The sequence below is a fragment of the Mytilus californianus genome, unplaced genomic scaffold (assembly GCF_021869535.1).
Source record: "Mytilus californianus isolate M0D057914Y unplaced genomic scaffold, xbMytCali1.0.p SCAF_8, whole genome shotgun sequence".
NCBI lineage: Eukaryota > Metazoa > Mollusca > Bivalvia > Mytilida > Mytilidae > Mytilus > Mytilus californianus.
The window spans coordinates 86,762,411-86,775,149 of record NW_026262734.1 but is presented as its reverse complement, the minus strand read 5'-3'; the positions used below and the strand labels follow the sequence as shown (position 1 = coordinate 86,775,149).

The window sequence follows — 12,739 nt, the reverse complement described above, 5'->3', positions numbered from 1 at the left end:
CATAAAATACAATGTTTATATACATTTGTAGTTTCATGTGCACTAAGACGTCAGTATAGTACAGCATTTTTAAATGTCTCTTATAATTAAAAAAAAAAGTTGCAGAAACTAAATAGAAGTACTAATAAAGTCAATTAAAATTTTTCTTTTGAACGAACTCAAGAGCAGTAATATGAAGGTAATTAATCATTCCAGTAAATACAAACTTCCTTTTAAGCTTTTAAGAGCAATTCTCTGTAATCACCAAAATATTTCGGCACGCACTCAAAAATATTTGTTTTAAACTTTATTAGTTCAATAGAGCCACATGAGCTTAACAAAAAATATTATTACACTTAGCCCAATATGTTTACCGTTTCCTTGGTAACAGGACTTAAAGTGGCAAGAAAGAGGGAAAATGCAGTGTTTACAAATTATGATCAATTATGTCTAATAAAAAGAAAATAATATAGATATTCAGACATTTAAAACTTTTTTCAGTTTAAAAAAAACAAATAAAAATTGTGTTCAACAGTAAACTTTCTTAAAAAAAATCTATATAGCTAAAATAGGGTAAAAAGTGCAATAAAAGGGGGGTTTTAGAGCCTATTTTGATCAGGTGTTGTAAAAAAATGCAGCCATTTCTTATATTGTTGATTATATGAATAGAGAGAATGGATTAAGGTTATACAAGAAAAGAAAAAAAATCAGTGGGCAAACTTGACTGTGTTGAAATTAATTGACCCTGAAAAGTTGAGTTGTCCTGTATTTGCCTAATCAAATTACCTCCCTTTACGGAGTTTTCTTGTAGAGAAACACATTAAAAACAGGAGGGAAAATGTAAAACAAATGCAGACAACGATGTTATTTTGCGAATTTCTTCATGTTTTATATTCAAGCATAATGGGAAATGGGTAAATTTTTCACAGTGATGTTAGCCTACACTTATATATATGGTTAAGTTGGTGTGATTTGCTCATATTTTGAAAATATTGTCAGAACAATGGAACTATGTCTGTACTAAGACAGTGTATTTTATAGTTTATTTTGCTTACCGTAACTAACTTTTTTAATGTATTTATTTATATAATCTTCGAACAATTGTTATAAAATGTGTAGCATAAAAGATTTCGTAGGCAATTGTGACAACTGCAGTGACGACAGGTATTTTTGAAAATGCTTCCATTGGAAAAACAGACATGTATAAATTTTTGTCAGAAATTTTTTTACTTAAATCTGACATTACATTGTACGTCACAACTGAGGATCGGTGATATTCATAGAAATATTATCATCGAAACAACTAACAAGAGATATAGAAGGAAAAATAGTGGTGTGCCTTCAGTAAATGTCATTTTGAAATATCATAATACTACAAAAGCAGTGGATCGACATGTTACACCCGAGATGTTTCAATGAATTGTTACAAAGACAGGCATTTTCATTCCTATTGGAACATGTAAGTAGATACTATTTACCTAATACCATTTTTCTTTAAAAAAGATACAGTGATAAACCTCTTATAAAAAAGAAATCAAATGCAGCTGTCAGGTACCCCCCCCCCCCCCCCCCCCCCAAAAAAAAACATACAAAAAAACCTTAGGGTTACTAATTATCTACCATTTGGCTATGAACCTTAAGCTTATTGTTTTTAGCATGTGACAGCCATATGAACTTCTTTAATACCCCTTTTTTAAACTTTAAAACATAAAATTATGTGAAGTTCTTTGAATCTTGTTTTTGAGAGACAAAAATTATAAATGCTGTTTCACGTTTCCTTTCCTTTACCAGATTTGTAAGGTTTTGTACATGATAATCACATCATTTCATACCGGTCCTTATGAAATAAAAAATGTTGCAGCAACAATGCTGCAATGTTGCGGCTGCTGATCAGGTTGCCAGAAAATTGATGCCAGATAAGTGCTGAATGATGCCGCTAGCATCATTCTGGCTACAGTGCAGCGCTATTTCCTTTCATGACAAAAAGGGCCACAATGTTGCCATAAAGCACACACATAATTTTCTCATTCTTAATCTACTAAAATGATGCCAGAATAGAGCCAGAACATTGATAATGTCATTGATGATGTCACCAGTGTTTGAGCTTTTTACTGTGGTCATGGTGGTGTGTTAGAAGTGGACCATATGTTGATTGAGCTTATGATTTTAGTGAAGAATTGGGTGTTCTGTTATTGTGAAGACTTGTATGTAAACTTAGATTAACATGATTAATTAAATGCATTATATAAAAGTTCAATCTCTCATTTAATTAAATCAAGGAAATTGTCTTCTTCCTGATAGACCTGGAGAGCATTTTCAAAAAATCCTAATTAACAGGGACGAACTATCATCTAATGGGGCGAATTGGTACCTTCTGAAACATAAGTCATGGTTTCTCTTCCCTTTCTCAATTTAACCCTCGCTAAAATTTTACAGAGCATGCTGAAAGAAGTTTGGTCAATTATGTCTTTGTAACCCTCTAAAGACGGCTTGAAAGTGCTATTTGTTTGGAAAAAAATGTAGTATAATCACGAATTTAGATTGCTTATCAGACAAAACACAACACCTTTGACTGAAGTGAAGGGGCTCCTGTTGGGATCATGGAAATTATGTTGGTGTTATTGAAGGTATAGATGATGCATGTTGACAGTTCATGAGTTACACATTTTAACTTTCCTTTTCCTCAATGTGGGAGAATTAAGTACATTACATATAGGAATAACTTCTGAGGACAGAACTTTACTTTCTTTAAAAGAAAAAGTTATAATAATAACCCTGAGCACACAAAAAAATCATAACGTTAAATAAAGGAGTTAAAACTTTTTCTCGGGTATACTTAGCACTAAACTTGCCTGGTCAGACGTTACTTAACCTTTTTAGTCAATAATTGAAGGAAGCCAGAATTTAAAGGCATTAGTGGCGCAATAGTGCCAGAAAACTAATTTGCATACAAAACAAAAAACAACATCTGCATTGAAGCCACAACATGTTGCGGCAATGAAGCCACAGCATTTTCTGGCACCAGTGCCAGACAACTTATTTGCATATGAAATACGCTAATGCAGCATCATTGCCACAACATGTTGGTGCAATGAAGCCGCAACATAGCCCTTATGTTGTCACAACTACATGTATGCGCCAGAAGGCTTATATTCCGATAAGGGCGAGGACAGCCTTCTTTTATTCATGTTTACTTGAGATACATGTATGTTTTAAAATTCATGTTTTTATGTACATACATGTACATGTATATGACCCAACAAAAAAGTATGTGGGTTTACTGTACCCATACTTACCCTAATTTTTGTCCCCTACCCTAAAGTTTTTTTTGACTATTTTTGATTAAGTACTGTTAAAGTCACAATGTTGCTCCCATAGACTCAATGTAAAAAAAAAAAAATCCCTACCTACCTACCCTTTTTTTTCAGCAAGTGACAGTAAACACACATTTTTTTGTTTGACCTAAATAGTTTTGATAGTGATACACAGAATGAGATCAATTGTGTATCTATTTTCTTTTATATTACAGCAATTTGTAGACTGTGTAGAGAAAAACTATTTGGAAATAACAGTATTGAGCATGTTGAGGAGGTATGTCTTTTCATATACATGTATAAATATGATTCCCTGTACACATGTATACTCAATAGTCAATAGTGAGGTTATTGTTATGTCATGTATATATATATATATATATATATATATGTATGGGATCCATATTGTAACTACATGTCAAACTGCATATGTACTCAGTTTTACTATGACAAGAATAAGAAGATCTTTCAATTCAGAAATAACATTAAACTTTAAAGTTCCAATTTGGTCTTCATATTCACTAAGCTTTTGCACATTTTATTTGGTAAACTAGTTTCATCATTAAGCATTAGTAAAAAATCTATTAAAATAAAAACCAAGGTTTTAATTGATCTAATTTACATGTACACTTAGAGCCAATAGGGGTTAAACTATGCATTCATGCATGCATAATTGAGGGTAAATTAAGGGTAAATTTCTAAATCATTTGTGTATAAAACATACCTCAACTGAACCCTAACCCATTCATATATTACTAAACCATCTAAGATAGGTTGGTTTTTGCTTCAATATTATCATGTGTATTCCAGAATTCATTATTGTTCCAATTTCAATTAGTACCTTGTTTAAAATATTCTTAAAAAGTTTTTCTTTTCTTTTAACTTAGGAGAACACTATTGAGACAAATACAAAAACAAGATTGCAGAAGCTGAAATACTACCACCTTAAAGAAAGAGGGTAGGTATAACTGTATATAAAATAGTATCATTGCATACACTTTATAAGATGTCTCATAAACTTGACTTTATAAGATATCTTGTAAAAGTATTTAAGATATCTTGTATAATATCAGATTATTACATGGCATTTTTCATATCGCATGTATTATCAGCCCTAGGTTTAATATCAGCCCAAGAGCCGCATTGCTTGAGGGCTGATATTGGCCGAGGGCTGATAATACATGTGATATGAAAAATGACATGCTATAATCTTTTTATCATATGCTTCAACAATGGAGAAAAATAACAGATTAATATATTGATCTTTTTACGTGGTTCTTAAATAGCAGTTCAAAGAGTGAAATATTATAAGTTACATAGTGTGCTAGTGACCTAATACGGTATATATGGGGTCAGTAAATTCCATATGGGGTGAGAGCAAAGCTCGAATCCCCATATGGAATTTACTGACCCCATATATACCGTATTACGTCACTAGCACACTATGTAACGAATATATCTTACCGACTATCTTAACATCTGAAATTTAGACTAGTGACCTATCAAAATGAGCACTGAAGTCTTCAATACTTTGAGCATTAAGAAATTTCTCTCATTGATCCTACAAAAACAGCTGCCAACAATAACAACTTGTTAGGTTTAAATGTGTTTTATGAATTCATTTCAATCTTAATCATCAATTTCTTCGTCTGTTGAAATCTTTAAGATGTTTTCTCAATACCGTTTTGTTTTTATAAAGGGACGCAACACCACTACTAACCGTGTATGAAATAAGCCCTGCCTCCTTTCTAACCTTGTATGGAATATAAAGGGGACGTAACTCCACTACTAACCGTGTATGAAATAAGCCCCGACTACCTTCTAACCTTATATGGAATATAAAGGGACGTAACTCCACAACTAACCGTGTATGAAGTAAGCCCCGCCTCCCTACAAACCTAATATGAAATATACACAGTCTCCACGCGGACGCTTTTAACCAATCATTTTCCTAGAAATGTATAGGAGGTAAGATAATCACGGATGTCAGACCCCAAATGTTGTACAATCGATATGAAATCTTTCTATCATATGCCTCAACAATGAAGAAAAAAAAACGTATTTTAATACGGACAATAAAAAAATAATTCAACAATATACATAATAAACACTGTTTGGAAAAGTCAACATTTTTAAAGTAACTTTCTTAATTATGTTAAAAATGCATTTATTTTGTCATTTGTTTATTGTTTGTTTTTTTCCATTTTACACAATATACTTTCCAGTATCCAAATAATTGTTTTGTACCCTACTTTGTAATGTTTTTCACTGAAAATGTACCATTGAGGTGTATTTTCCAGAATTTGCCGAGTATTACCGGAATGCCATGAGATAAGGTTACGGAAAGGCATGTGATAAAAGTCGAAGCATGTGATAAACTTTTCATATCAGACCGCTGAGCACCAATTCGAAAAATATATGGAATATACGTAAATGTAATGCTATTATCATATGGTAAAAATCATATGTTATTAAGTCTAAGTATATGATAATATATTTTATATCTTTCATGAGAGATCTCATAAAGAAGTTTATAAAGATATCTCATAAACTTTAAAAGATATAAGATTTTCAAGATATCCAGTTAGGAGCTAACTGTATTGAATTTGCAGATTTGGAGCCATCAATCATGGATTTGATGGTCGCAAATTGAGTTTACTAGCGACACGTTAGCAGAGCCAGTAAACGGATATTTGCGACCATCAAATCATAGATTGATGGCTCCAAATCTTCAGATTGATATATACCCTGAAAATTAAGACTTTATCCAATGAAATTTGACGTACATACGTTACAACGAATGTTGCATTAGAATGAATGTTATAGGACATCTGATATAATTTATAAGATATCTTATAAAACAATTTTATAAGATCTCTTATTGTCCCCCACCGGAGGGGACATAGAAATACCGGTGTCCGTGCGTTTGTCCGTCCAAAATCGGTTTCTGGACTGTTACTTTTGAACACCTTCATATTATTTCTTCAAACTTACACAGTTGAATGTTATTAGGTAAGGAAGATCCCTATTGATTTTGATTTTTCTAGTCATTCAAAGGTCAAGGTCACAAGTGCTTTATGGAAATATTATATTTTAGCACCAGTGGGGGACCCCAGAGCCTCCTCTTGTTTAGTTTATAAGATATCTTATTTATTTTTTTAGATATCTCATACATTAGATATAAGATATTTCATTAACTTTATTTGATATCTTATCTTTTTATTCAGACATAGGAGCCCTATAGTAATCAGCTTTCCGTCTGTCCGTCACAAACAGTTTTCACAAAATAAATCAAAAAGGCTATCACAAATCAATGTGAAAGTTTGATGGCTACCTATCAAAAAGCAGGGATATCACTAGTGAGCAATGACTCACAGCACATCTTGTTTTATATTGTGTCTATCAGAATTCATTTAGTATCCAATCTTTTGTAGGCACTTGATAAAGTACCAGGGAAGCGTTACAGGGTGAAGGTTGTTGACACAATTCTTGATTTAGATTTAACCAAGAAAAAGGAAACAATAACCAATATTACAAGTTTTTACAACTTTAGATTTGAGAGCAGTCATTTGAGGATGTGGCAGACATACAATATTGATGAAGGTATTACTTTTATATTCAACATAAAGAAAAAAACAGATTACAAATACCATATAGTTTTAAACATAACACAACCACTGAAAATACAGGGTCTGGCTTGTACACAGGTGGGTAAAAGAAGTCTTTAAGTACTCAACCCTCCTCCGAAATCCTGGTTCAGAGGTTAAAAGTATATAAAGACAATTAAAAGCAATACCAATACTAAATTCAATAAGCTCAGCACTTCATCTTAAAACATAAAAAATTAAATCATCTTAATAATAAAATGCTTCGCTGGGGCGCAGCTTGATACGACCGCAGAGGTCGAACCCTGAACAGTTGGGGCAAGTATGGACACAACATTCAAGCTTGATACAGCTCTGAATTTGGATTGTGATTAAATATTTGACACAGCATAGGTTTCTGACACAGAAAGAATGTGGTCTAAGAACTTGAATTTTTTTAATTTACCTATTATGGTCCAATGTCCAAAATCAAAATACATGGTTAGATTCAGCATATCAAAGAACCCCATATATTCAATTTTTGTTAAAATCAAACTAAGTTTAATTTTGGACCCTTTGGACCTTAATGTAGACCAATTTAAAAAACGGGACTTAAAATTAAAAATCTAAATACACGGTTAGATTTGGAATATCAAAGAACCCCAATAATTCAATTTTTGATGAAATCAAACAAAGTTTAATTTTGGACCCTTTTGACCTCAATATGAACCAATTTGATAGCGGGGCCCACAAATAAAAAATCTAAATTCATGGTTAGATTCAGCATATCAAAGAACCCCATATATTCAATTTTTGTTGAAATCAAAAAAAGTATAATTTTGGACCCCAACTTGGACCAACTTGAAAACTGGGCCCATAATCAAAAATCTAAACACATGTTTAGATTCAGCATATCAAAGAACCCCAAGAATTCAATTTTTGTTAAAATCAAACTAAGTTTAATTTTGGACCCTTTGGACCTCAATGAAGACCAATTTAAAAAACGGGACCCAAATTAAAAATCTAAAAACACGGTTAGATTTGGCATATCAAAGAACCCCAATAATTCAATTTTCGATGAAATCAAACAAAGTTTAATTTTGGACCCTTTTGACCTCAATATGAACCAATTTGATAGCGGGGCCTACAAATAAAAAATCTAAATACATGGTTAGATTCAGCATATCAAAGAACCTCATATATTCAATTTTTGTTGAAATCAAACAAAGTTTAATTTTGGACCCCAATTTGGACCAACTTGAAAACTGGGCCCATAATCAAAAATCTAAATACATGTTTAGATTCAGCATATCAAAGAACCCCATATATTCAATTTTTGTTGAAATCAAACAAAGTTTAAATACTGGACCCTATCTTGGACCAACTTGAAAACTGTGCCCATAATCAAAAATCTAAACACATGTTTAGATTCAGCAAATCAAAGAACCCCAAGAATTCAATTTTTGTTAAAATCAAACTAAGTTTAATTTGGACCCTTTGGACCTCAATGTAGACCAATTTAAAAAAACAGGACCCAAAATTAAAAACCTAAATACACGGTTAGATTTGGAATATCAAAGAACCCCAATAATTCAATTTTAGATGAAATCAAACAAAGTTTAATTTTGGACCCTTTTGACCTCAATATGAACCAATTAGATAACGGGGTCCACAAATAAAAAATCTAAATACATGGTTAGATTCAGCATATCAAAGAACCCCATATATTCAATTTTTGTTGAAATCAAACAAAGTTTAATTTTGGACCCCAATTTGGACCAACTTGAAAACTGGGCCAAAAATCAAAAATCTAAATACATGTTTAGATTCAGCATATCAAAGAACCTCATATATTCAATTTTTGCTAAAATCGAACAAAGTTTAATTTTGGACCCTTTGGACATTAATGTAGACCAATTTGAAAACTGGACCCAAAATTAAAAATCTAAATACACTGTTAGATTCGGCATAACAAATAAATAAATGTGATCAAAGATTTTACAAATCTAATGCGCCATACTGTGTAATTAAAGATTACTTCTTGAAATTTTTCAATATTTGAAATTTGAAAAAAAAATAATATTTGAAGAATAATTCTTTTTAATTTCTGAAATCTGAAATGAGAAAAAATTGGCCCCCCACAATTTCTTTTTATCCCCCCCCCCCCCCCTTTTTCCCCCAAAAAAATTCTTTCCCTCAAGATATGGTCATAATCTCAATTCAAATTTCCAATGGAGTTGGCAACCATAATTACCCATTTAAATTTACCATAGTGCTAACTTAATCTATTTTATAATAGAATTAATAAAAATATAGTGTCAAATCTTTCATATGGATTTTTTTGTAAAAAAAAAAGATGAAAACATTTGCAGATATTTTTACTGGTCTTCCTTTATAAATATGCATTTCTTTAAACATAATTTAAAAGCAGTGTAAGGGAAGTAACCAAAACATTGTATTTGGATTACCTCCCTTACACTGTTTTAGATTATCTTTATTGTTCATTAACCATTACTTTATACATAATTTAAAATCAGTGTAAGGGAGATAATTTCAATGATGTATTTGATTTATCTCCCTTACACTGCTTTAAATTATGTTTTGAACTAAAGTATTTGTCCATTAACCAGGACAACCTTGTTTTTCCCCCTTTTTTGCCCCTAATTCCTAAACGGTTTGAGCCATAACCCCCCAAAGCAAATCCTAACCATCCCTTTGTGGTATGGAAACTTGTAGTATAATTTCAGAGAGATCCATACACTGTTCCACAGTTATTGTCTGGAAACTAGAAAATGCTCATTTTTGGCCCCTTTTTGGCCCCTAATTCCTTAACTGTTGGTACCATAACCCCCAAAATCAATCCCAACCTTCCTTTTGTGGTATTTAACCTTATGGTCAAATTTCAAAAAGATCCATTCACTTAAACTAAAGTTAGAGTGCGAAAACCAATATGTATTCGGACGACGACGCCGGACGACGACGCCGGACGACGACGCCGGACGACGACGACGACGCCAACGTCATACCAATATACGACCACAAAATTTTTTTGCAGTCGTATAAAAAGGTTGCATTAAGCCTATTGATAAAAAGACCACAAACTCCTAGACTAGAATGGATGCTATAAAAATTCACGTAATTTTATATCATAACGACATAAAAAATCTATAGAGTTTATGATATTGAAGTTGGTTATTTTTTTTAAACTTCCATATTGATCAATTTAACAAACAATAAAATGAATACAGGTTCTTTAATTACAATTTTCATTTCAGGAAAGCTTGTGACTTTAAAATCAACAAAGAATTCTGTGCAGTTAAAAGTACTCAATGACTGGACAGAGATGTCTTTTTATGACCTCATTACTGAAGGTAATTTTATAATTATTTCATTTACTAACTGTCATGTACAAAACTTAAGCACACTTGTAAGACAATGATCATTATTATATTTTGTCACAACAACCGAGAAAACCAACACAAAACTCAATAAACATTGTTATGCATCATTTAAATTCCCTGCTTGTGGGTTACAGGATTGTGGGTATCGACAGAATCTTATTATAGATAATCAGGCTGCCCATTGTTGAAAGAGAAATTTATACATGTTGTATCGTTGTCCTTTTTATGTCACCTGGCCCATTTTGAGTCCGTCTGGCATAAACTTTTTCAAAAATCTTCTGATACAACTGGGCCAATTGGAACTGAACTTGGTTAATGTAGTAAATTTGAATTTTTCTATTTTTTTGGGAAACAATTTTTATTTTATTTATCCTCTTTTTAGGAACAGAACAGGCTTCAAAACAACAGAAGCAGACATTCATTTGTTCTATGGATGGCTGCATTCAAGAGTTCAAGAACCAGATTAGTCTTGATCAACACCTCCTTCATGTCAGCTGTGAATATAAGCTAGAGAAAGGCCCATTAAAAGATCAGGCAAAAGTTCTATATGCCCAAAAGCTGTCAAATAATGTACATCATTGTCCTGATATGCAAGCAGTCTTACTAGAAAATGCATGTACTACAGACTTGAGTGCCAAAGAAATGTGATGGGCATTGAAAGTGAAAAAGAAAAAGATTTTCTTTAGCATCAAACAGAAAGAATTCATGACGGATTTATTTTATTTATCTTGAAAGGATGCAAGAAGCAGCCATATTGGATTCAACGACATTATATTTTCCCAATAAATAGGCGAAATAGAAAAAAAAAACGCCTATCTTAAACTACTTTTTAATAGCTTATATCCAAATTTGAAGCGTAAACAAAGCCCCAAAACATACTATGTTACAGTTTTACACTTGAAGTATTCATATGACGTCCCGATGTTGCTATGAAGTTTATGTGCCAAAGAAGTCAACAACATTTTGTGGAATTTTTATTTTAAGCAACTATATGTCCAAATAAAAAAACAGAAACAATATCTTTATTGACTATTGCATTAGAATGGATATAACTGTATTTTATTTTAAGGTTTGTGGACGTAAATCTAGATTTTACTGTTGCAATTATTCATTACCTAGCTCTGCTACAGGTCGCTAGGTAAACTCAATTTGCGACAGTAATATCTACGTTTCATGTCCTGGGCTCGACAATAACGCTTGTCTGATTGTCCGGTACCAGAGGGAAAAAGGGTCGGACAAGTAAAAACTATATCAAGCTTGTCCGACGGGACAAGTAAAATTATTCTGCAGAAAATAAATTTAATCCAACTTTGATGAACAAAGTAATTATAAACAAAAAACAAGAAAAGATGATGAAAACAAGACATGTTTACTTGCAGTCGATAATTTAAAACTGGTTCTTTGTCAGGTACTTTTTAACAGGTAAAATGCCTACTATTCTCGGAAACCAGTCTTACTGATCCGAATCAGCGATGCGCTTTGGAGATAAGGTAACTTTACAAGACAGTTTGTCACAAGCTCAGAAACGATTCGGCTCCAAGTTTAACATGTTTAATAGACAGTTTGGCACCATAGGAGACATATTTAATAGACATGATTAATAGACAGTTTGGCAACGCAGGAGACATTTCGGGACCAAGACAAATCAGTACCTCGTTTTCCTACCTTATTCTGTTTTTTTTTATAATAAATAACATACCGGTAATTTTTTTAACAAAAATATTTTTTAGATAAAAATGAAAAATTATTTACGATTAAATTCACAAAATCATATTTGATCATATGTAGAAAAAAAAACAATACTTGCAATACGGTGACCTATAGTTGTTAATTTCTGTGTCATTTGGTCTCTTGCAGAGAGTTGTCTCATTGGCAATCATACCTCATCTTTTTTTATTGATTGCATTTGAATAAACTTTTTTCAACTTTAAAAAACCAGGATACAAATCCAATGAGTGTACATTGACAGCCCTATCAGACGGTGCCTCATGTGCAGAATCTGATGAGACTTTGGCATTGACGAACTACATGTAGAACCTAAGTTCTGTGACATGACTAGATTCAGTTGTATTCGACTCATATTTTTGAATAGTATTTCAAAAGATATAAATCAAATTCTGTTCTATTGTTTTAAATCATTTTGTTCCTTGAATCAACTTAAAATGCAAAAAAGGTTATTATTAAGATTTTTTTGGACAAGTAACAATTTCATTCGGACAAGTAAGTTTTGGTATGTACTTGTCCTACTGGACAAGTTGAAAAAAAAGTTATTGTAGAGGCCTGATGTCCGAAAAGGTTAAAATACAATACAGTTATCTCCTAAACTACCTACACATGATTGCACCAATATGAGTTTAATATAATGAAATTTTCATGTACTTAGAAGGTGTTTTACTTTATTTTAAATATTTAAGTCGGACCAGCATTTTACCCACATTGCTTTATAAATAGCAAACTTTGT

General features: G+C 32.1%; 1 protein-coding gene across 4 annotated transcripts; it reads left to right on the top strand.

The window, feature by feature from the left end:
• Nucleotides 1-261: 261 nt before the first annotated feature.
• LOC127710519 (uncharacterized) lies at nucleotides 262-11,444 on the top strand. 4 transcript variants are annotated; one of them, XR_007986215.1, is made up of 6 exons: nucleotides 262-1,438; nucleotides 3,509-3,570; nucleotides 4,181-4,251; nucleotides 6,728-6,896; nucleotides 10,153-10,248; nucleotides 10,661-11,444. XR_007986215.1 is itself a non-coding variant. In XM_052216446.1 (4 exons), the coding sequence occupies exons 1-4, from the start codon at nucleotides 1,373-1,375 to the stop codon at nucleotides 10,924-10,926; spliced, it is 597 nt and encodes a 198-aa protein (XP_052072406.1). In that variant the 5' UTR covers nucleotides 262-1,372; the 3' UTR covers nucleotides 10,927-11,444. The 4 variants fall into 4 exon arrangements, 1 of the variants encoding a protein (XP_052072406.1); XR_007986216.1 differs by lacking the exon at nucleotides 262-1,438 and adding an exon at nucleotides 2,003-2,606; XR_007986214.1 differs by lacking the exon at nucleotides 262-1,438 and having other exon boundaries at nucleotides 3,254-3,570.
• The last annotated feature ends 1,295 nt before the right edge of the window (nucleotides 11,445-12,739 follow it).

Bases quoted from the DNA above. Each gene is read 5' to 3' on its own strand.
- LOC127710519 (XM_052216446.1), top strand. From the start codon at position 1,373: ATGTTACACCCGAGATGTTTCAATGAATTGTTACAAAGACAGGCATTT. The intron at 6,897-10,152 runs GTATTACTTTTA...TTTTCATTTCAG, and splicing joins GACATACAATATTGATGAAG to GAAAGCTTGTGACTTTAAAA. The intron at 10,249-10,660 runs GTAATTTTATAA...TCCTCTTTTTAG, and splicing joins TTATGACCTCATTACTGAAG to GAACAGAACAGGCTTCAAAA.